The sequence below is a fragment of the Ixodes scapularis genome, unplaced genomic scaffold, assembly GCF_016920785.2.
Source record: "Ixodes scapularis isolate PalLabHiFi unplaced genomic scaffold, ASM1692078v2 PGA_scaffold5__190_contigs__length_132052651, whole genome shotgun sequence".
NCBI classification, from domain to species: Eukaryota; Metazoa; Arthropoda; class Arachnida; order Ixodida; family Ixodidae; genus Ixodes; species Ixodes scapularis.
This window is the reverse complement of record NW_024609880.1, coordinates 7,250,857-7,276,400: the sequence shown is the minus strand read 5'-3', so window position 1 is coordinate 7,276,400 and position 25,544 is coordinate 7,250,857. Positions and strand designations below refer to the sequence as shown.

The window sequence follows — 25,544 nt, the reverse complement described above, 5'->3', positions numbered from 1 at the left end:
CGAAAAGTATATACGGAAGAAAACGCACCTGAGACGGTTGTTGGAGTTTTTAAAACATATTATTGGTAAAGTTGGTCGACGTTTCGGCCTGAGCCAGGCCTTGTGCAACACTGGCTGCCAAAATCGGTCACAGAGCTATTTTCTCTTTCCACACCCGGGTCGCGTCACGTGTCAAATCACGTGCAAAAATGCAAAAAAAAAAAAAAAAAAAAATTGCCGCGCTTGGCCGCAGCGGACATCGCCAGCCATCGGAGCCAACAAAAGGCCGCATCAGAATTCGCGACCCCAGGCACGGAGCGCGTCGAGTGCGGAAGACGCATCACGTTCACACAGTTCGATCGGACACCGACGGCCAGCAACGCAAGCCGCGAAAGGCAAAAAAAAACGTAAAAAAAAAAGAATGCATCAAGCGCACACAGTAAATCAACGCCAAAACGCATAAACAAACCCCCGCAAAAAAAAAAAAAAAAAAAAAACAAAAAAAAAAAACACGCAAGTTTGACAGTGTTAATTACAGTCCCAGAAGATTTAAAAAGGAGCAACAGGGGGAAAGCGCCTGTTGAAGGTCATGACCGTTGACTCATCGACAGGTAATGCGGAGAGGTACACGGAAAAATTCGAGGGTTGTACTCATAGGATTGAATGAGCTGGAGTCACTCCGCTACATGACGGGCACTTTTTCAGCATCGTACGTGGTCTTCGAGGAGGAAATAAACGAACATATGCAGATAAATGAACCGTACTTAATCCAATGAATCAGTGTTATGAACCCGCCGAAAGCCAAAATAAACGGCGGAGCCAGCATCCTGGCTCCGCCGTTAATTTCGGCTTTCGGCGGGTTCGTAAAACTTTGATTTTTTTTTTATTCGTTGGATTAAGTTATTGCATATGTTCGTTTATATATATAAGTGTTCGAGACATGATTTTTTTTCCTGCACGATTTAAACTGAAATTTCCCATATTGGAGCAAGCGCTGTGCCTTAGTGTTAGCGTTACGCGCTTCATGCTGCTGCGCATCTGCGTCGTCGCCATGCCACAACCTAAGACCGTAGTCTGGGCTTCGCGCATGCGCAGTGTAGAACACGCAAGGCCAGCCCAAACGGACAGTGGTCGCGTTCGCTCGTATGCACAATACTACAACTTTACTCTTATCTTTTATACCCATTTTCACCTCAAGAAACAGCAAGTTTTGCTCAATGTTCGTACGGCACGCAAAGTACAGTTCTTACAAGTTTTGGTTGTCGGAGGCAGAAGCGACACTTTTTGGTGTTTGAAACGTGTACGTCTCAATAAGGTAACATATACCTAATCTAAAATGGACCTATATAATCTCAATTCTAAGCATAAAAAGGAAAATTACTATTGTTCCGCGAGATCCCGTTCTCCTTATTACCACGTTTCTTTAGGTGAAAACGAGTTTAGGTCGTATTGCACCCCCCCCCCCCCCCCCAATAGCCCCTCTGTCGGCACGTAGAGTAGCGTCGTAATTTAGTTTCTGGAAGGCTCCTTGAAGTCGGATCTGAAATCTCCCCAAAAGGCCCATAAAATCTCGCTCACGTTTCTGGTCGCGCAGCGCCTTGGAAACTCTGGGACGTTTTCCTTGTCCCCTCCCAGACAAAGTTCCATTGTCCCCGCGAAAATTGCTTGTTACGCGCAAAAAGCCAAGCATTCTCGGCTACGTCCTTGTGTGATGACGTGATGCCTTCGCGCCCTTGAATAGAAAACGAAGAGGAGTCCTTTTGTTCTAACGTCGTACAATGAGGTGTTGCGCCTTTCGGCTGCTCTGGGCGGCGGGCAGCTTGACCTAATCTTGCGTCCCGCCTTAGTGAACGGGAAGTACAAGAAGAAACGGCGTGTCTCCAGAAACGACGGCCAGAGGGTCGTGGGTGACGCCGCCAAACAGTCACAAAAGACAGGCCGAAGCAACTGGAATAACAGAAATTTACGAAATTCAAGTCTCCAGTCGGTGAGTGTGTCCTTTCAACTGTAAAACCTGAAACGTTACATTCGAGAGTGTTATCAGTAGAGTTGGCGGACGTGTTCTTGTTTTGAGCAACTGAACGGCTAAGCACGTATTATTGGCCACGTGACGTAGGCTAGCCCTTCATTCGACAGTTTGTAAGTACGAAGCTGAGCTTGGGATGTCGGGACGCCCAACAGAATAACCATAGGGTGATACGGTAAAACAGGACACTTTTACAAGTTTGGTAGTTTAGAAGCGCACGCTCATTGCTTCCATCAACTTCCATATAGGGGGAGTTTACGTTCTATAAAGTAAATGCCTCGTCCAGGTAGGGGACATTCCTACAGAAGCTTACAGGTCGCGACAAGTAATGGGTAGCCGCAGAAATAGTTGAATATAATTTGAAAGAATTATTTTTATGCTAACTTGATATTTCTCGTATAGAAAAAGTGAAAAACAAAGCCACTTGTGTTTTAGAATGTGGGCTTACATCATAGATCTTCACCGTTTCCACTAACCCTTACAAGTCTGCTGTTAAATTGACTTCTTTTTGTGTGTGTGTTAGCCTGCATTATCTTATAAATTATCTGTTCCTTCATTTTCTCGCCGCTTGCTTTGCTCGCTTGCATAAAAAACAACTAAAAGCTGTTCATAGCGAAATGAAGCCAAAATTTGTCCAGTCACTATATATGAAAAACCTAGAGCATCTATCCGCGTAAATATCGCGTATAATAAAAAAAAATATTTTTTTATCACAGTTGTTTTTTTTTTTTAGCTGATAGAAGTACCGAGAACCCGAGATGCGATGTTTTTGGGGAGGGTACCCAAAAGCTTGATCCACGCCATAATAGCTACCTTAATCTACGCGGTAATTAAATCGATAAGTAGTTAGAGTAGTTATCTACATGCTTTGCATAATAAAAATATTTTTATCTATCTTTCTCAGTTCATCGTAAGTAAGAAAAAGAAGCAAATAACCCTCGTAGGTACTTTTGTTTTGTTATACCTTTCAAAGTGAATATAATGGAGCCACTGCAATTTTGCCGCTCATCATATACTGTCAACATATCCGCAGAAACACTTGTACTATTGAAGAATGCATTTTGTTCATTAAAGGCGCATCTTTCGTGATCAGGGCAACGATCTTTTTCACCGAAGGGGCGAAACTCTGGCCTCTGTAAGGATACCGGAGCAGGCTCTTTGTTGTATTGACCCGAAGTGCAAACGCCTCTTCTTGGTCAGAGGCAAAACGTTAGTAAAACTGTTATTGATTCGCGAAACATAAAAATCGTCCTTTTGAATATGCTCTCTCGCAAAGTTCCACAAAAAATGGTCTTCCAGACTGGAGCCACAGCCAACCAACCCTTAAGTGTTTACGCTAATGCCTCCTGTGTGGCGCTAGTAGTACGGAGTGTGTGTTAAACACCTGTCCTGTCCACTTCTTCGTCTGTCCGTGTCTTAGCGCTATTTGTAATTTAGCACAGACTGCCTTCCGCTCCGGCTTTTGGTCACGTGCCACAGCTCGCAAACTGCGACATAGTCTCGTGCAGTAACTAGTTCATAGTTTTACTTTAAGGTTCGTATGGTTTGACCTAAAGGGAGAGATACTTAAATTCCTGACAATATTTCAGTCTTAACTACCGTTCCGAGGAAGAGGGTACCACGGAAGACACTGAACGTGTCCGTTAACTATACTGGTCAGCTGACAACGTAACCGTCAAAATAATTTCTCTATGAAAAACAATACTGGACGCGGTAAAGCTTAATCGGTTTGCAAGTTAAGTGTCCATAAACAGCGTAAGATGGCTGTAGTACGGTATGGCGACGCCAGTTCAAGCTGTCAATAAGAAAAAGATAGGCAGCGTAGTTTACTGTGAGACTGAGATCTCTTCCGTGCATCACTCAGTATTGAAGACGCAAACCTTCTGTCTAAAATTTAAGCTTAAAATTATAATCGTTGAATGTTCACACGGAAAGGAAAAAAAAAACAGACAGGACTTACATTTTTTGTTTACAAACCATAAAGTATTCCAGGAGGTTAAGCAACACGTGATACATACATTTGAGGACGTGACTTATCGACGCCGAATATAAGAAATCGTTCGTGCGATCTATTCGTATATTTCAGGCGTGCCATTCAAGGATAGGGACAGAAAACTTGGAAAGCAGAAACTCCTAGTTATGAACATATTCGGGAAATACAGGAGTTCGCGATTCCCTGTGAATATCTTAGAAGAGAACATTGTTATGAGGTTCGTTTGAGTACTAATTATGTTAGATGAAAACGAACAAGACAAAGCTAAATCTCAGCAATCTGCAATAAGAAACATAATGAAGCAAACAAAAATATAGATCAAAAAAGCAAATGTTAGCAGAGAGGATACGTTGTTCTATTTTGTTCAGTCCACTAAAAGTGACCTTGCTGCGTACGTCGGTCGTGGAACGATGCTTAGAGGCTCACAATCAGATGTGCGGGTCCGGCTCTTCTGGCTTGCCTTTTCAACTTCGACGCGAAAGAAGCTTTAATAGGTGACTGTCTCGGCGACTCTCTGGCTTTTCTCGAAAGGAGGTCGCGCTGTTCCGCTGCCTTGGGGACTTCGTCCGGAGGGTTCCTGGTTGTCCGCTACTTGCAGCCCAGTCTTGGTTGGGGTCGTTTTCACAAGCTCACAGGCCTGGCTGTCGGTCACTGGTTGTTCCTAGCAGATTTTTCCGCAATCCGTTCTTTTTTTTCGTGTTCCTTCAACGAACGCTTTTCGTTTCATAGTATCCACATCATCAGAAATATCGATAGTAATTCCACATTTAAATTGAAAGGTGCGCACTGATGTCCGTAACACAGTTTGGCGTGTAGATGTTTAGGCCCCGAAATAAGGTTGCTATTGAGAGCGGCAAAATAAAAGCTAAAAAAGGAATATAATTAGGCACAATTATGATTAACGAGCTCTGCAGTGCTAAATGTCCTTGGCATTTTTCAGTGCATGGTACTTTATTATGTGCGCGGCTGAATTTCTGACTGAACCAGAAAGTAAAAAAGTGGACAAGTATAGCGTTTTGTAGAATAGTCACCTTTCACATTAACATGTATGAACCAAGGAGCTCAACAGGAACCTGTAGCCCATTTCGGAGCGATTGTAGTTTGTCACACTGTTCACGAAGTGAAGCGCAATTCACTTGTCACAGCAAGCTCTATGTTGGCATGTGACGCTCATAACAGTCGCCACATGTCGCCCATCCTCTTCTGTATCAGGAGACACGAAGGAGAGAAGGAGAAATAGGAAGAATAACATATAAGGTAGAACTAAAAATTGTAAACACTTACGAAACCCGTAAGGTGGAGCACAGCGAGAGCTGAGGACTTACCTCGAAACCGTCAAGGTGTCAATTCGGAGCAGATGGACTGAATGAACGGCAAACGCTGCGAGCGCGCATCATAGAGTACGCAGAGGCGTATCTTTTTTCACGGAGTAACACACCGGATGAAAACTCAATAGCGTTTTGGAACCAACGGTATTAAGTAGAGAGCATTTCGGCAGTCTGCGTAAGAGGAAAGCGTGTTTTCCTACGTCACTTCGGTACAAATAGTGAGACATGCGAATCGAAAAGCGCCGAATAAGCGGGAACAAGGAAGTAGACAAGAGGTAGTGCACGCTGAAATGTAGGTTTATTGCAACAAAGACGCACTATTAATGCCATCTTTCTGGTTATTCGTTTACAGTATAGCACTCTGTATGTTGTCAGGTGCATTGACGGGGCACTAACGCACTAGCTTTCCCCTCGCTTTCGGATACAGAATGCATCGTAAAACTCTAAGGCGGTTTTATCTGCGTATCTCCCCAGAATTGTTGTTTTTGCTGATTCTGGGTCACACAAGCACCTATCCCAGTGCACTGCCCGATTACTCGGCGGGGAGTGTTTTACTGACTACGTATATTATCTCGCTACCATGCCTGGCCATGCATGTTATCTTGCTCGCTCGTTATCTCGTTATCAGCGCCCCATGCAATGTTCTTGGCGGAATGTCAAAAATGGCTAGCGTCGATATAGAGCGCGGTCGACGGTGCGAAATAGCGAAGTGTCCCACGAACAGCTGTCGCTGTAATAAAATATGACGTCTCTGCATCCGAGCAGCGTACGTAACCAATTGGATGGCTGATTGGTCGATCAAATCCGGTTCTTTTGACCTCCTCGGAATCGTTTGTTTTGTTTTACAGCAAACGAAGATGACAAATTTCCTAGTGGAAATCCTCGGAGTCGCGCTGTCCCTGGCCACCAGCAAGATAGTTATTCTCGTGGCTGTCGGTCTACTTTGCCTGAAACTCTACCTGGTTCACAGTAAGGGCGTCTGCAGGTCCACACAGACGCTAGAAGGCAAGACGGTCATCGTCACGGGAGGCAACGCGGGTGCGTAAATCCTTTTTTTTTTACATATAATATGTGTAGCGTTACAACCGCTAATAAAAAAAGGAACGGCAGGACGTGTGTTTCGAAAGCTTGACATCAGCACGCGCTCTGTGCCTTCCGCCGGGCTTTAACTGCGCGCCCGAAACGCCGAAGCCTTTCTCAAATGCAGCAAGCTTGCGCTAGAGGCGGGACGACTGAATCTTCTTCCTGCCGTTTTCTTATTTTCAGTAATTATAGTAATTAAAACAAAATCGTCAAGAAGGTGGCGCGCGGAACTGTACAAATATATCTCACACTACATTTAGCTAACTTATGCCATAGCCTCCTCTACAGTGACAAAGCCTGGCAGATCGCCACGAGAAGCGGCCGCCGAACTTGAACAGGTAGAGCGGCAGACAACAGATGAGAGGAGAGCCACGTGACAGGCGCCCCGCTGCGGCGAGATGCCGAAGCACACTTCTCCCGACCGAGAGAATGTCCGCTCGTGCTCCTCGCGTTCCTCGTACAACCGCTTCGTTTCTCGTCGGGTTTGAAAACCATGTTTCGTGTCCTCGCTGCTGCAAAAGCTGTGCGCTGACGTTTAGGTTCCCCAAGAAATACTCTGCGCTACCACATCCTCGCGCTCCAAATCTGCGACCGGGCACCCTGTGGCTCCGTCGTCGAACTGCCAGGCTTCGTGAGTATAGATAGAGAAGGCTATGCTTATGCCCTCCCGCTAAATTTTGCAGAAGCGTTTTCCTGCTATATTTAACCCGAGCTTGGGAGTTACACTAGGTTTCGCTCAGTTCAACGAACTAATGTCTTGCCACTAAAGTTTGCGGGAAATCCTGCATTTTGGTATATTGCCAGGCCATTTAAAATTACCCGCTTAATTTAGTGGGCGAAGCCCTTTCCACTATAATTAGCGGGTAAGTTTAGTAATTGTAGAATCACATGCACATTTAGGTTTAGCCCCTAAATTTAGCAGTATCTAATGGGACCCGCTAGCTCAGAAGAGCTCATAAGTTTGCACACACGCCCAGAGGAGCCCAATACGCGCGTTACGTACCCTGCCACCTGACCTTATCACTTGTCATAACTCTTTAGGTACACCTATTTTTGTTTTCTTACCCTCAGTGGCCGCTTACGAAACGCAGAGCATGCTTCAGCTTGTAACAGAGCCTTTGACAACTTGTGACTGAGCCTGTGACAGCCTGTGGCAGACAAAGCCTATGGACACTTAAAAAAAAAACGCATAAATCAATGACAGTACGGGCTTCTTGGTTGAGGATTCGTTTCTCGGAGATCATAACAGCTGATGCCACAACCCTAAATGGGTTTCGGGGCGCTGATAAGATCATCCGGACACACCACGCTGGAACTTTCTTAAAGGCTGACGACCAGACTCGAGATTCCGCAAGCCAGAAGATTTTCCTTACTATGGGGAGGAGGAAACAGCCGACGGTGGACGGGGTAGAAGGTTGGAGAGGAGGAAGCGGAGGAAAAGCGGAAAGCGCGAACTGGTCGTCGGTCGTAAAGATGTCAGTGAAAACAGAAGACTTAGAAGACTCGTGTAACCCTCAGGGATCGGCAAGGAAACGGCCAAAGAGCTGGCGCGGAGGAAAGCGCGGGTCATCCTGGCCTGTCGGAACCTGGAGAAGGCCGACAAGGCGATGCAGGAGATCTTTGAGGAGACGCAGCAGAAGGTGGTCATCAAGCGCCTCGACCTGGCCTCCCTCAGGTCGGTCCGGGAGTTTGCCGACGACATTCTCAAGACGGAGTCTAGGCTAGACGTCCTGGTCAACAATGCCGGCCTCATCAACGGTGAGCTTCACCATAAAACGAGCAACATGTACAACTTACGGAGCCTGAGGGTCTCCTCGTGCTCACGCTGAAATTGTTAAAAAAAAAAAAAACAATTACGAGTCAGTATCTGTAATTATTCTTACCATGGCGTCCTGATCGTTTGATGCCCATACACAGTGCCTTGTCGCGCGAAATGGTAGAAGTAATATAGTTTTAAAGTACGGACAAAAAAAGCGGAATCAACAAACGATGTTATATAGTACTTAAAAAAAACAAAAAAACGTATCGAATTAACTTTGTTTTTTATTCTTACCATATCATTTTAAATTGTTAAAAAATACTTTTTACTGAAGATGGCATAAGCCTACGCAATAGGCTAAACGCTCGAGCTTTGAAGCAACATCTTCATGTCTTGGGATATGCACAAAAAGTTTGCTCCGCGCTTGCCGCATGTCCTTTCTGTGCGTGCAAGGTGCAGACAACTAGGACACGACCTGGAGACCACTGAGGGACGACCTTCGCCCTGCCTCGGGACCTTTAGTTTTTGGTACTTGCTTCTATGTTTAGAGTGTCAAAAAAGGTTCGAACGAATAACATAATAACTAGGCGAGTTTCTTCAGGAACATTTACTTCATCTGTTGGCGGGAATTTAACCAATGAACTTTGTAGTGTGACGTTCTACCCCTGCGTTACCGGAGCGGCTTAGAAAAGTGTTATTTATGCTTCTAAATATCTGTACTCCTGTGGCCACGAAATACGACACATTTGTAAACGATGGGTTACAAACCTTCTAAAGCTTAACGCGAGGGTTGAAGAAAACATAACGTTCCTTAATACTTCGCAAACGACAGACTGACGCAGAGCCTGTCGTGTGTTCCAAGTCTCATTCTCTAGCAGATTACCTCAGAGGCCTAAGGGGAAAACGGGCGCATAAGATCCTAGCAGATCGAAGCAGGTCGACGCAAGCGCACGATGTATTCTGCGTTAAATGAAAACTGGTGAAAACATATTTACGAATTTTGTGAGTAATTGTTACACATGTGCAACTTGTAATCCCTCTAAATTGTTGAATATGCCTCTGCCAGCTGCGCCATAGTACAAAAAAGAACGAGGAGGAAGAGAAGGGGAGGATGGTCCCGTTGGGCTCTTTGCAGTTTTCAATTGTTCTTCGATATATAATACCTAACAGGTTACATTATGCCTTTGTGACGCGTCTAAAACAATAACCAAAATGTCGATTTTGCAGCTATCAATTATTTATCAATTCTATATCAAAAACATGCAATTTTTAGATGTATACTCTGTACGTTACTCGCACTTATCTGCGTTGAGAATATTTTAGATAAATTAATAAACCAGCAAATATTGTTAGAATTTGTGATATTAAACGAATAAGTGCCAATATACTTTGGAATCTCAAATCGAACAGCAGATGGTATTTTAAAGAAATTTCGGTAAGACAAACTTTGGCCTGTGAATGAGCCAGATCGACACCTAGTCATTGGATTTATGGGCCCACCGTGTGCTGCAGGATGGTTAAGTTAAAAAAAAAGTATTTAGAATCTTTATAATGGTACGTGCTTCCTTTTATATTCAGATAACTTATATGCGGTTGATTTTATTAACTTTTGCTAGCGTTACCAGGCAGCGCAGTTTACCATTTTTGCTAACATATTCGTAAATGGCGATTCTGCCAGTAAAAAAAAAAACAAAACAAAAAAAAAACATGAAAAATCCTTTAAAAAAACGGGACTCTTCGTAATAAAATAAGCGCGACCAGGATATATCTTTTTGCTAATTTCCACACGCATTAAGGAGCATACTACGACTGTAGTTACAGGCGTCTTACGTGCTCACGCTTGCAGAAAGAAGCGTTCTAAAGATAATTAAATATCTAGAACAAATAGCAAACTACACTTGCATTCGTCATCTAATTTTTATAATTCACTTTGAAGCCTTCATAAAAATACGGCGAGCGCGTGCATCGCGTGTACTAAGATTTCTAACATGCTGGGTAATGCTTGGGTAATTTGGCGAAAGAAGTAGTATTCAAGTATGCTCCAGGCTGAGATGTCCTTTAATTGCTCAGGTAATATATAAATAGCGTTCGCGTAACATTGAGGATACATCCTTTTTTCAGATACGAGCAAAGTGCAGCTCACTGAGGACGGCTACGAAGTGTGCTTCCAGTCAAACTACCTCGGCCATTTTCTTCTGACCATTCTGCTCTCTGGTAAGGAAAGTGTTTCTAGGGTGAAAATATAATTGAGATGTTTCATGACCTACGGAAAAAATAAATAGAAATGTTCTTTTTTTTTCGTTTTTCGTTCATTTGAAAAATTTTAAATCAGACGTCGATCGCTCCACCGCATTTTATGCTCTGATTTGGTATTTATGTGTCAGAGGGTTCGAGGGGCCTACTTTTGGCGGACAACTCCGACTTTGAGCCATTTAAATGTGGCGGTCAGGGGGTAAAGAATAATAAATATGTATGTATGTATATATATATATATGTATGGTATCGGGGCAACATGCCCTGATTTGTAAATTATGTCAATATAAACAGTTCTTTTGTTCTAAATCTTCCTATAAAGGACATCGATGTGGGGTACAATCAGTAGTTAGTCCCATAACGGTCACTGTAAACCGAGAAGGCCTGGTGAAACCAGCCTGCAGCTGATGTTATATGGAGCGAAAATTAAAATGCGCCACTGTACTGGAGTTAGAGATTTCATATACTTGCCTCTAAAGGTCTCAGCGGTGCTTTATGACGAAGAAACCTATGTACCCTCTCTGTGCAGACCTCGAGATATTACAGGCTCTGAACAAAAAAGCCACTTGTTTTCCTCTCTTTGCGCAGTACGACCGAATGTTTGGTGTCTGAAAATGTTACGTAATTTAACATTTTTGTCTAAGTTTAGTTTTTACAGGTGCCAGTATAAGTGTTCTATAAAGGTATTAGCAGAAGGGCGGAAAAAATCAGTTGTCAAGGTGTGAGAGTAAAAAAAAAAAAATACTGCTACGCTACGCGGTGGATTACTTAGTTCCAACCTTGTATCCCGTAACGTCCTAAAATTTTGCTGTCCGTAGTTTAGGGGTCTTCTTGCGAATAAGAAATAATCGCGCCACTCTTACGTGTGTGTTTTCGTTTATTGAAAAAGCTTAATAAAAAAAAAAGGAAAAAAAAAAAGATGCAAGCCGTCTTTTCCATATATCGCCGCAACAAAGGATGAATAATTTCCGCCTCGGTTTACGAACATATTTGAGAATTTTATGAGATCGTATTTTCGTAGACAATACAGGTGTCGGCAGCTCGCTAAACGGTTCATTCAAATTTCCCATTACCACGACTGTCCCAATTACAGAAACAAGCACTATTCAGGACCACCTTGTGCTTCTAGACGTGCGGGGAGTTGCGCGCAAACATCGATAGAGGTGGACCCTTTGGATATCCGCGAGTCGTTGTGATGTCTCCATCGGCTCACTGCGCTAGGGTACTTTCAGTTTTGAAACATTCTTGATTGTGAACGTTCGTGGCTGTTACAGGCATTACCAGTGCCGGGTATAACACTTGCCACAAAAAGGATTCGTCGTTGGCTGGCGTTAAGCCCGTTCGAAGATACACCCGTATTCACCTCAAGAACCAGAGTAAAAAGAAAAAGAAAATTACAGAAAAATCTATTCATGGATTCTTTGGGAATGCGTTAGCATGGCCTTTGGAAACGCCACACACGTTCCCTTTTGGCAAACGCAAACGCTCACCCCTTCACTTTTTTCTTTTGACTCTGTCTTTTGCTTCCTCTACTTTTCGCTGCCCCTCTTTGGCTTCGATACGGCGTCAGTGTTAGCGTTCCTCAAAGGGGGACGTCTGTGGCGTTTTGCAAGGGTCATGCTAACGGACTCCCCAAGAATCGACCGATGGATCTTCCTGTAATTGTTTTCACGCTTTTTTTTTTACTCTGCCCGTCAGAGTACGTCAATGCCTTTGAATACGGTCAACCATCTCACTCGTGGAAAAAAACCACATTCATATCCCTCGTGGAGTGAACCGCGTCCATCGTTTTAACAACACACACATCGCAGCCCAAGCACCGCTACTACGGAAACCCAGAGCGAAGAACAACCGGGGACAGCAGAGTGGCGACTAAGGACGCCCGCATTCCACCGCGCCGCGGCGCAACACCTCCCAGATAACAAAGCCGTAGTGCTGAATGAGATGGCGTCATCAGAGAACACCAACTCTGATAACAGTCTCGACACGACGATTGCGTCAACGTTAAGCTCAAACTTGACTCGATGCCGAGCGCTGACGCAGCACTCGTTTCCAATTTGTGCCCAGCGTTCGCCTTCTCTGATTAAGCCATTTCATTCAGCACTTCGGCTTTGTTATTCGAAGTGTTGTGCGCGCCTCCTCCTCTCTGGCTCCGAGCCAGCTGTGCGCGTGTCTTTGCCGGAAACGAAACTGCTCGTTTTGACGGAAACCCGGCCGTGTCTGTCAGTTTGTCAGCGCCGGGGAGAAGGGAGAGGTTGACGCGTACTCACGTCAGCGCTTCGGACCAATGGGAGCGTCGCACGTGACAACTGACAAACGAAAGGCACTGCCAGGTTCTCGTCAAAAGAAACGTTCTACTGCTTACGTATTAAAAAAAAATCTCTGTTGGGTGTAGCAACGTGGCTTCCGGCAATGAGCTTTCTGCTTGCGTTTCGGTTTCGATTTCAAGCAGTTTAGTTTTTTTGGCTTCATTAAAAATGTACGTCACTCTGTGACAATATATCGATTGGGTAGTCTCCTGACACCCCAATAAATCGCTTGGCGAAAAAAAAATATGGTGGCGTCAGTGTTTCTTTAAAGAACCTCTGACACGCCGAAAAAAAAATTTTTTTATGCAGGCGTTGAAATGGCATGTAAGGGCATTACAAAAAAAATTGTTTCACTATAGAGGTGCGTAGTTTTTTTTATATAAAAATAGAAATACGGGGCCCAATTCAAAGTTCCCACCAGTGCACTGTGACGTAACAGTGTACCGCAAGGTGTCGGGGCGGTCAGAAGGGAGGCATCGGCGGAAGTCACGTGAGTTGTATCCCTCCTCGTGCTTACCGCGAGCGCGTGTAATATTTTTTTTAATATTTTGTTGTTCTCCGCACCTCCACGAGCGATCCAAGCAGACAAGGTTTCCTTTATCTGCTTTTCATCGCTTAATGTTGTTGTAAAGGTAGAAAAGGAGTCAGTGAATTGAAGTGATCAACTACAATGCCTATACTTCGTTTCACCTTATGTTGTACCGCAGCAAAGGCTACAAGCGCGAGCTCATTAGGGTTGGCAGCTGCTCTTAAGTTACGAGAGCTTGTGCCGCCGAGATGTGCCCCAGAGCAAGGAGCTCGCGCTTGTAGCCTTTCCTGCGGAACATCATAAGGTGAAACAGAGTATAGAAGGTGCTGTGTGAGGGACTGTCCCGGTATTTCAGCAACTGAAGAAGAAATCACACTGCATGCATTTCCGAGGGACGGCAGGCATCTTCAGCCTGGAAAGTTTACGAAGATTCGACGACCTCGGTGTCCGAACCTTCAGCAATGCAATTGGGCGTGTCGTACGCAAGCAATCCTAAAGTTCTGCGAGCGTTCTAAAATTTTTTTTCCAAGACTTGATAGCTTCTTTTGCGCCCAGTATAGCTCTGTATCATCGGACTGATCGCAGGCACTCATACACTGGCTTGTACTCGCAACGCTTTCATCATTGACCTTACTGACTCTTCGTCGTCAAATTTTACAGCACGCAAACTAATCAACGGTGCAGCGATAAAGAGCTAGTGGAAATAAAAGTTCCTTTTCTACAATCGCTCGTACAAAGAGCAGAAAAATAAGTCTTAGGCACGGTCGCGGAGAGCACGAGGAGCGAAACTCACGTGACTTCCTGCGAACCCACTTTTAGTGACGTAGGTTGATGCCTCCCAACGAGGTAGAGGGGCTTAGAGCGATAAACCGGGGTTCCGGTCTGCACGCGAAAGTGACCCCCATAAGGCGGCTGCCATTGTACGCAAATTTGACCACTCTTCACATGACCAAACCAAAGACGTGACGTCACAGGAAAGATGGTAGCGTCCATGCAGCGGCTGGCCCCAGCTGGGCCGGAGCTTGTCGGATGCTTTGTTGGTTGTCGTTCGTCTCGGTGAGCTGATTTCAGACACGAAAGCCGTCATATGAGGCCGATCGAAAGCGACTTCAGAGTTCAGCGTGGTGCCTGACGTAGGTATAACGTGAAAATACGGAGGAACGGTGTGCATTTCGCTAGTGACCGACGGGGATATTGCCACGAAGGAGACAATCGACCTTACGTTGCTCGGACCTCGGATTCATTCGGACACCGCTAGGATAAATTTTAAGGCGACGTTTCTGTGCTCTCGTTGACCATCGGAACCCTCGAGATCTGCAGTAAAGCGTGTGCAATATATTTGGATACACAGTTTAGCGACGGAAACTGCGTGAGTCGTGCTTGGCAGTGTGCAATCGTGGTGCCGCTTAGGTCAAATGACCGAAGGCTCACTTTGGTTGTGCGGTGCACCGGAGAGCTGCCTTACCGCTTGTAGTTCCCGTGCCGTGCTAAATGATACTGTGCTGCTTCCCAAATTGTTCCGGCGTAAACGTGCACTTTCACGGAGCACAGGTGTTGCAGTTGGTATTGATTCCGCTGGTCTGTCGCACGTTTCGTCGACACCAAAGTTTCATTAACACTCGTTACGCGAATTGCAAGCCGTATGGACATTTCATCGCGCGTGTCACCTACCGAGTCCACCCGTTCACGCCGCTTTGCGACGGCAGTCTGCAGGGGCTTATTACCAGAAAAGTGGTCCCACATCGATTTCAGTTCACCTCGTCCACGGCAGCCGCCAGACCCCAAAGGAGAGGATTTATTCGGACAGAATGCCACTAAAGCAATGCAGCTTCTTTAGTGGTCAGGATAGACTCTTTTCTGTCTGTTTTGTTATATTGTGACGGATGCTTGCTCCAGTCCTATTTTCTATCAATATTTACTATTCTGGAAAGTTCCAGGCTATGCTCAGCTGTCATTGTATGTTCTGGTGGAGGTGCTGCGCACTTTATCCATAGCCCTTCACTCTGTGTGGACCCTGGCGGCTCCTCAGCCGAGTTGCCCGATAAGAAGACACGGGTGGCACGTTATCCCGAGTCTTAAACCCCCGGCAAGCCGTGAACCAAGTCCTATCCCGATCCCGGCAGAAAAATTCAAGACGAGAGAGTACCACAAGGACAAAACTCGGAAATGCATCATGAAGAACTTGAAATCCAAGCCAGTTGCTGCTATCAGCAAGAACCACCGGAATTAGGTCTTTTGCCAGAAAAACCGAAGCGGACTAAGCCAACAATGACAAACCTGTAGCATCAAACCACGTCCGCTCCCACCATCGTTTGCATGCCCGTTGCATCTCGCACTCTGATGCAGTTTCACGCAAGGTGCGTAAAACATTGAGGGCTGGATTGAACAATATGTCCGTGTCGCCCGCCACAGTGGGTAGATGGACAACCAGCTCCTGCAGAACCTATACTTCTCGTGGAAGAAACTGCGAGGCACTGGTTTGAGAACCACGAATCCTCCTTAACGTTGTCGGAAGTTTGCAAGATCGAGCTGAAGTGCACGTTCATCAGTCAACATTGACGAGAGAGAGCCGAATTTCTGATTCTGTCCAGGACACAGCCCCAACGAGAGCGTCACCACCTTCGTGGAGGATGTTTTGCTTCTGATCGAGCACCCACGCCAACCCCGATACTACAGAAGACAAGAAGCTAAGAATCCCATGTCCCTCATGTGAGGGACAGCACCTTCAGCAGCCTTGTCCGCAACCCCACGACAACAGTCGAAAGGTTCATATAAATTAGGCTGCTAACATTGAATGTACACTGCAGGCCCGAGCCTGTCCCTATCAACAACTCCCCAGCGTCTCGACACTCGAGTTGTCCAGCTGCAACTTCGACGCCAGGCATCCGTGTCATCATCCACAACGGTGTCCGGAAGGAGATAAGGAAGCTAGTTCCTGCCATCAGTTGCCCGGGTTTTATTTTGATCGCCGAGATTGTTTCAGAAGCAGTTCGACAGGCATTTCAACTGGAGACTTCTTTGAGTGAAGCGGCATCTGACGAACTGAGGGCGACTTATGCCACAAAGTCACAACGACCACCACCGGCTACCTGTTACTATTGAATGCCAATTCAACGAGAGACTCCAACGCCGAAGCATTCCCGACATTGGGAAGAACCAGTGTAGGTCCGCGCTAAACAAAGTACACCGAGGAAAACGGAGGTATTGCGAATGGCCGACCGAAAACCACTCAGCTACCACTGCATGAGGCCGACCATGTCTACTAGAGGTGCCCGTACCAATGAATTGACCTGCAAAGGTTCGTGCCGAATGGCCCTCGACCACGTCTCGACGAGCGTCCGCGGAAGATTGAGGATTATCTTCGGCGGTCTTTGTCCCTGGTGTCGACATTACCCCGAAGCTCGTGATCTACTTCATCTGGACGGGAGGTAAGCACGACAAAGCAGGTGAGCGGCAATGCAAGGAGAGTTGATCTGGTGTCGGTTGTCGTCCAAAGAAAATACCTAATAATTTGCTGACACTAATTGTCTGTGTCCACGCCACGAAGCACACGATTTCCAACTTTGAGGGAGAATGCCGCTCAGTGACTTAAAGAAATAGAATGGTTGGTTGCTCTCAAAAGTGGACTGCAAGCATCACCAGACTTCACTTTGCCACATGAGACTTACACAAGTTGCAGTGGTCGCAGGATGCAGAATAAATCTCCATTACGAAATGGAAGTGAGGTGGCTTGCATAGCAGACAAACATTGTTGCCAGCTATCAAGTCAACGGTACTGCAAAAGGCACAGCCACATAACCAATACATGCCCGAGCTTGCTGCAATGGTGCAGAAAACTACCAGGAAAATTTTGCGGATTAGAAGCCAGCCCTGCAGCTTCAGTGCATCACATGTCAGTGGCCGCACTTGACGTATGATTACAGGACGGCATCAGTCGGTCAAAGTTGCTACTCGACCAAATTGAACACCGACGTGCCAGGAGCGTCATCCCACAACAAGGTCCCCAGGTATTACGACTCAACGCCTGACAGGAGACTGTCGCAGAAAGAACTCGTTCTGGAGCCATTAACTAAGAATCAATAATTATGTAATCCAGTGGAAATAAACATATTTGACACACTAACCAGATAAACATATTTCCACTTGTCTTTACACCTCGTGAGTTTATACACTAAGAATTGTGTTCACCGCACGCGCAGGTCCTTTTGAGGGCACTCGCATCTCTGACCCTTCAATAATAATTAATGGGACATACCAGACTGGCAGACTTGTTGCATTGGGCTGCACTTATTCCACTTCTCCTGAACATGTGGCACATCAGAAAACCAACTCCAGTGATGTGAAAATGTTATTGATTAATTTATTCCCTCCAGGGGCCTTCGTAGGCATTGCAGAGAGGTTACTTCAATCTACACACATTATAATAACATTAAAGTACAGTGATGTAACTTCTTAATTGCAAAAACAAACACACCTCTGAGCATATACTTTAATAGTATGTGTTGATGCATTGTTATATAGCAGGACACTTTCTATATGTATGACACAATAGACCCTTTGCAGAACCCCATCAAGCAACACAACTGTTACCATTTTTTTCGGCGTAGAGCACACAAATGGGCCCCAGTTCATGTCGAATGCTAATGCAGCATTCGGGTCCAATAGGTGCCGAGCAGAGTTCACGGTGATGGCGGACATAACATTCTTGTCGAACAAATGGCCAAAGTATGAAAGCCTGGGGTAATTAGAGTAGTAGCTACTGCAATTCGTTTCATCCCAATTTGGCAAAGGCTACACTCTCGGTGAGCCAATATGCACATTGGAGAGAGGCACATGACAACATGTCATTCAGAGTGCTCGTCTGCACAGATTTGTCACACACCTTCGCTCTGTCTCTCTGATTGGTTCGAGGGGGCTGTGGTGGTTGCCCTTTTCCAGGTTACAATGATACGAAGTATAGGCAACTTACACTTTTCAAAAAGGTCTATTGAAGAGACCGAAAGGGATGGTCAACATTTTTCAACAAGACTGCTCTTCAGGCAAGGGATGAACACAAACATGAATCATCTTACCAGGTAATTAGAACTAGTAAATAATTGAACGACTAATATAATGCACTCTTGACGAAAAAAAGTATTGCTGCAATAAATCCTACGAAAGAGAAAAAGCTGCAGTTAATCTATGCATACACCAAAACAGTTGTTCTTATTGCAAGTCAAATAACTTTGAAGCAGGTGCCTGCAACGATTTATTCATCCCCACACTCAATAAAACGTCATCCTCGTAGCTGAAAATAAGTGTGCACTTCGCACTCACCAGAAAAGGAAGAAAAGCGATCGAATGTAGAATCGTCGATTAGCACAAAGGGTTAAAGATCGCAGGAGCTTCCTCGCTAAAAGTTGCTGTGGTTATTCGGTGACGCAGGGCTGAAACAACTTCTCCTAGGTCCTAACGCGACGTATACCTTTCGCATCGATTCTCAGACATTCCAACATTCAAACAAAGCTAAGAGAATGCGAAAATTTTATGCTAAAACCACTCAAAGTTTTATCGATACTTGAACAGATCCCGAATCCGAGCACCGGTACGGCGATACGGCTGATGCTGTCTCACAGGTGTTAATATCCAGATGATCCAGAGCGATCTTGCGCAAAAACAGTACAAAGTCTCATTCCTTCATATTTTCACATTATACCTGCGTCAGCGAGCACGAAAAAGCAGGAAATCGTCGGAAAGCCGCTGCACCTCACGGCTGCCGCGCACCGAACAAACTCGCATCCGCCAGCTCTGGGCGCTGCCATCTTACTTGTGACGTCACTGCTCTTGGGAGGTCACGTGACGAGTGGTCACATTTGCGTAAAACATGGCGGCAATCGGGGGGGTGCCACTTCGGAACTTCCGGTTTATCACTCTAAGCCCCTCTACCTCATTGATGCCTCCCTTCTGACCGCCCCGACACCTTGCGGTACACTGTTACGTAACAATGCACTGGCGGGAACTTTGAATTCGGCCTCCTATTTCAATTTTTATAAAAAGAACTACGCAACTTTTTAGCAGAACAATTTTTATGTAATGTCCTGACATGCCATTTCAACGCCTAGCATGAAAAAAATTTTTTTTTTTTTTTTGCCGTGTCAGAGGCTTTTTAAGGGAATTCGAAACTAACAGTACACAGAGAGCTTGACACGAATTTAGCTAGCCGAAACCAGTTGCCGTGATGGTCTAATCGATGAAGGCGTCGCCCAGTGTAGGCGAAGGTTTCGGGTTCGATCCCCGCTCCTGGCCCAATTTTTCGCCAGCACTTTCCCTTTCACTTTTTTAATATAAATGCAATAGATTCAATAATCACTCCTTCTCCTCTTCGTTCACCAATACTACAATTGTTTCTTGCCAATCTTCCCTCACTCCCAATATATATATATATATATATAATTATATATATATATACCGGGTGTTTTTGCGAAGACTTTCAAAAATCCTAAAAATTAGGGCGATTGAAAAAAGAAGAAACTCTCTTCGGGAACAAACTATTAGCCACGGCGGACGTCAGGAATTGCCAAAAACCTACTAATGTGCCAGATATTTAATTAAAACTTGTTAATTGACTTTTTAAATAGTCGAAATAGGCATATAATTCCAATTAGAAAGTTGCTGAGTGTTATCGAAAACCACTAAATCAGTCATTTTCAGAATTACTTTAATCGCTTGAGAAGAGAAGTAGCACACTAAAATTTCCACTCGTGGAGCAGGTACAAGGCTGGGGCTAGATAAGAGACGGAAAAATCGCGCGGGCGCCTTACCGCAACCGCTCTTTAGTGCGCTACTACTCGTCTCACGCGCTCAAAGTCTTTCTGAAAATGACTGATTTAGTGGTTTTCGATAACGCTCAGCAACTTTCTAACTGGAACCATATGTCTATTTCCCCTAATTAAAAAGTTAACTAACATACTTTAATTAATGAGCTGGCGAATTAGTATGTTTTCGGCAATACGTCGGCCGTGGCTGGCAGTTTGTTCCAGAAGACAGTATATTTTTTTTTCAATCGTCCCAATTTTTAGGATTTTTGAAAGTCTTCGCAAAAACACCCGGTATATATATATATATATATATATATATATATATATATATATATATATATATATATATATATCGAAAGTGGAAGAGTTCCAGGAAAAGCCTTTCTTTACTGCACCAACGTTTCAAGCGGGGACCGCTTTTCTTATGGGTGGGATGGTTGTGAAATGTCCTCTTCTTCTTGTTGATGTTCGTGTGGAAGAGGAAGAGTTACTATGAGGGGTATTAAATATATTCAGAACAGGAGCAAAAACATTATTGTATATCTTTGTAATTAGTAATTATATACAATGTTAATCCAAATCAATAAAACGAAATAAATAGATTTATAGTATTTGCCAAAACCACCCCCGAGCAACCGGAGCGCACACAAAAGTAGCAATGAGGATGTGTTCGGGATTAACACCGCTTCGAGAGCGGAGATGTAGACAGAGCAAGAGTGCCGTGGCGGTTTTTTATGAAGTATTTATGTCATATTTTAATGATGCTTACGCGCTCAAGAATTTACGCGCCCAAGAATCTTGTCACTAGCGTGAACTCTGGCTTTTCTTTTAAAATCACTGGAAACCTCAACTGCGGTGCGCGTAACGTTATTTATATTTTACGCTGTAAGCTATGTAACATGGATTATATAGGACGAACCAGTACTTGATTTCGGTTGCGCTCCAATAATCACAAGTCTCATGTTAAGTCCTTACCCACGCTCCCGTTCTCAAAACACATGCATCTTAAAGAGCATAGCATTGAAAAAATACGTGTCATCCTTCTTGAATCTGGATTTAGCTCTGATCACGACAGAGAGTTGAAGGAGGCTTTTTTCATTCACAAATTCAATTCGGTTGCTTGTGGTACTAATGCAAGTCCAGGCGTGCTCACTTGGCTGCCACACTGTGTGTAGGGCCGATGCCACACAACTATTGTGGTTTTGCACGGACTGTGCTAGCCGAGCGCGTCGATCACATTGTTGCACCAAAGGCGACTGCCATCGTGAGCTCGTTCCACGCCTCTCGTGAACATCCTCGTGAGCGTGCGTTCCGAAGTTATCCTTCCGCTGCGTTACGTTCTTGGACGCGTAAGCATCATTAAAATATGACATAAATACTTCATAAAAAACCGCCACGGCACTCTTGCGCTGTTTAGATCTCCGCTCTCGAAGCGGTGTTAATCCCGAACACATCCTCATTGCTACTTTTGTGTGCGCTCCGGTTGCTCGGGGGTGATTGTGCTTAAGAGCTGTAACAAAGACTGTGGCACATACTACAAAACTATTTATTTCGTTTCATTGATTTGGATTAACATTGTTTATAATTACTAGTTTCAAAGATATACAATCATTTTTGTGCTCCTGTTCTGAATATATTTAATACCCTTCATAGTAACTCTTCCTCTTCCACATGAACATCAACAAGAAGAGGAGGACATTTCACAACCATCCCACCCATAAGAAAAGCGGTCCCCGCTTGAAACGTTGGTGCAGTAAAGAAAGGCCTTTCCTGGAACTCCTCCACTGTCGTCTTACGTCGAACCTGCTCGTTGAACCTTCTTACCGTATATATATATATATATATATATATATATATATATATATATATATATATATAAAATAACCCTGGAAGGCTAATAGTGTCTGGCATAGGAACAGTAACCGAAAGAATATCAAGGTTTATTGACACTATAATTAAGGAAATCCCCCCAACCTTTCCGTCATTCTTGAGGGACCCGAACCATTTCATCCAGGATATATCCCAGCTAACAATACCCACAGGATCACATCTGGTAACATTAGACGTAACTGCGCTGTACACCAACATTCCGCACGATGACGGCATCGCAGCGGTAATTGGAGCGTATGTGAACACCCGAAGCTTTTCAATACTCGACTGTCAGTCCTTAACGAAATTGTTACGACTCGTGCTTGAATGCAACCATTTTGAATTCGAAGATGAACATTACCTCCAAATTAGCGGAACTGCCATGGGCACAAAAATGTCCCCAAATTATGCGAACATTTTCATGGCGGAATTGGAGGGTCGGAATTCTTCGCAGATCGTCCGATTCAGCCATATTTCTACAAAAGGTATATCGTCGATATCTTTATGATATGGACAGGCACCGAGGACGAACTCAACACATTTTTTTCGGAATACAATTCGGCTCATTCCTCTATTCGGCTCACCCACAACGTATCGCAGGGGACAATTAGTTTCTTGGACGTTACCGTCGAAATTCAGGATAACAAACTTTCCACTAAACTCTACAGAAAACCCACGGACAGGCAACAATATCTTAACTACGATAGCTGCCACCCCCGCCACTGCAAAAATAGTTTGCCCTATTCTCAGGCGCATAGGTACAAACAAATATGCAGCAACGAGAAAGACTTCAAACAAAACGCAGATAATCTAACGAAAGCACTCATTAGGCAAAATTATCCTCCAGGCGTCATAAACAATGCTATAGAAAAGGCTAGTAAACTAGACCGCACGACAGCCATGAACAAATCAAGCGTTCGAAACTCTGAAAATAATCAGTATAATTTAGTGCTAACCTACGCAAGTAACCTTCCCAACATCAACAACATCCTACGCAAAATATTTTAATATTCTCCCACAAAACCAGCGCCTCCAATCTGTCTTTCCGCAGGCTCCACGTCTCGTCTACCGTCGAGAAAAAAGCCTTAAAGACATGCTAGTACGGTCCGAAACCACACATGAGGAGTTCCTAGGATCTCGGCCATGCCGGGTGCCGCGGTGCAAAGTGTGCAGCCACATGACGGAATCCGTGGAGGCAAAAAGTACAAATTCGGACTTCACCTTTAGGATAAACGGACATTATAACTGTAACTCAGCTAATGTTGTCTATCTATTGCACTGCCGCGTATGCAACATGCAGTATATTGGACAGACCGATCTGCCCTTCCGTCAAAGATTTAACAATCATAAGTCCCACCTTAACACACTCCCCAAACTCCCGCTCTCCAAACATATGCGTCTCGATCAACACCAGATAAACAAAATATTGGTAACTATAGTTCAATCGGGATTTAATACAGCACGCGAAAGGGAAAAAGGGAATCGTACCTAATTAAAAAATTTAACACGCTTCGCGCGGGCATTAACGAGAGCGCCGGCCTGCTTAGCTGCTTACATCTTGAACGGTTCACCTCCTCGGAACCCCCACGTCGACGGGAAAACTAACAGACGAAGTCCCCTGCCTAGAGTTTTCCCTGCGCTGGACATCATTACGACCTCGAGGAATGTCTTCGCTCTCGGGTGCGAGATGGGGAGGCGGGCGGCGAGAAAAATAAAAATAGGGAAAATGGAAGGTGAAGAGGGGGGGGGGGGGGGCATGCTTGCACGTGAGTGTGTGTGTGTGTGTGGGGGGGGGGGGGTGGAGAGGGGTGTTTGGGTGTGTAACTTGAACCATCACGCATCTCGGTTCGCGCCCGAGCTGCTCCTGTGTCTCTGCTGGCTCTTCTCGGCCACCCGCGGGCGCGCTTTTGGGCCCACTTGATTTTGTTTTATTCCCGTGTTTCGTTCTGGACACTGCCGAGCCCCAACGGCGCCTAGCGGGGGTTGTTTGGGGATGCATGCGGGGCCCCTTCCCTGGCCGCGGCCTTCGTCTACCCACGGTCGGTCCTGAGAAGTTTTTTCGCCTTTCCTCAATGTTTTCTTTCTTTTTTTTTTTTTTTTTTTTTGCCGCCGTGTCAAAGTGGCGGGCTTCCAGTTTTCACTGCAACATTAGGACCTGATGAAGAGCGGTCCCCGCTCGGAACGTCGTCCAATAAATACGTTTTAAAGCATTTACCTCCTTTTTGCGATATATATATATATATAAATCAAAGATGCGTACTGTCGGAGTTACTGATTCGAAGTTTATTACGACGTTTCGAGCGGGGACCGCTCTTCATCAGGTAGCGAGAGTACAGCCCGCGAATGTTTATATACCCCTAAGAAGAAATTATAGGGAGTAAAGTGCAGTAGGACGTGGAAACAGCGTGGACAAAACAAATAGTTTACACAGAAAGGAGAGGGCTCCAAAACTTGCAAAATGCAAAATGCAAAAAAAAAAAAAATAATAATTTGCAAAACGAAATTATTTACGCCCTTGCGCGCGCAAAAAAAAAGAAAAGGAAAAGAAAAGTTGGTGGTGGAGAAATTATCTCCTCTCGCACAAAAAAAAAAAAAGTGTTTGAAAGTCTTGAGTTGGGAAGGAGTGGCTCGTCTTCAAACCAGAAATTGGACACCAGCCACTTCCTGCAGAAAATTGCCCCACTAGACATTCCGGAGAACGCTTTTCTCATAACCCTTGATGTGGCTTCCCTGTATACAAATATACCCCACAGAGACGGAATTGCGACAGTGATCGAAGCGTATGAACACGCTCAGCACACACTTGACATCGAGGGGGACGTCCTTTCAATTCTGATGAAACTGGTTTTGGAGAACAATCACTTCGAATTTGAGAATAGGCACTTCCTGCAGACCAATGGAACCGCTATGGGAACTAAGATGGCGCCAAATTACGCTAACATATTTATGTCACAACTGGAAACCACCTTTCTCGCTGAACGTCCCACTCAAACGCTGTTTTACACAAGATACATCGACGACATATTCATGATCTGCTGAAGACGAGCTCATGAAATTTATCGCCGCCTTCAATTTAGCTAACTCATCGATACAATTTACTCACTGGGTATCACAAAAGTGCATAAACTTCCTGGATGTAACTGTGGAAATTGCCAATAACAAATTAAGTACGAAACTTTACAGAAAACCTACCGATAGACAACAATACCTTCATTTTAACAGTTGCCATCCTCGACACTGTAAGACTAGTCTGCCGTATTCTCAGGCGCACAGATTTAAGCGCATATGCTCAGACAACAACGACTTTGAACAAAACGCTCAGGAACTGAAACGCGTACTAACCCAGCAGAGGTATCCAGCAAATGTAATCGATGACGCTATAAACAAGGCAAGAAACCTCGGCCGCTCAAACATCATTGGCAACCGAATAGAGCGTCCTCCAGAAAGCAGACAGTCTAACCTTATTTTAACGTATACAGGCAATCTTCCCAACATCAACAACATACTGAGCAAAAATTACAATCTTCTGTCACAGAGCGACCGCCTCAAAGAAATCTTTCCCGCCGCTCCTCGGGTCGTCTATCGACGCGGCAGGAATCTCCGGGACGTCTTAGTAAAA

The 25,544-nt window shown here is 44.9% G+C and overlaps 1 protein-coding gene across 1 annotated transcript in view; it reads left to right on the top strand.

Annotated features, from left to right (window-relative positions):
• Window positions 1-1,054: 1,054 nt before the first annotated feature.
• Window positions 1,055-25,544, top strand: part of LOC8042531 (retinol dehydrogenase 11) — a gene marked incomplete at its 5' end in the record, with an annotated part of 61,331 nt that continues 36,841 nt past the window's right edge. Inside the window, 4 exons of the mRNA XM_042294010.1 lie at window positions 1,055-1,075; window positions 6,241-6,364; window positions 7,928-8,167; window positions 10,290-10,382. Coding sequence (XP_042149944.1) covers window positions 1,055-1,075; window positions 6,241-6,364; window positions 7,928-8,167; window positions 10,290-10,382 — 478 coding nt within the window. The remainder of the gene's footprint in view (window positions 1,076-6,240; window positions 6,365-7,927; window positions 8,168-10,289; window positions 10,383-25,544) is intronic.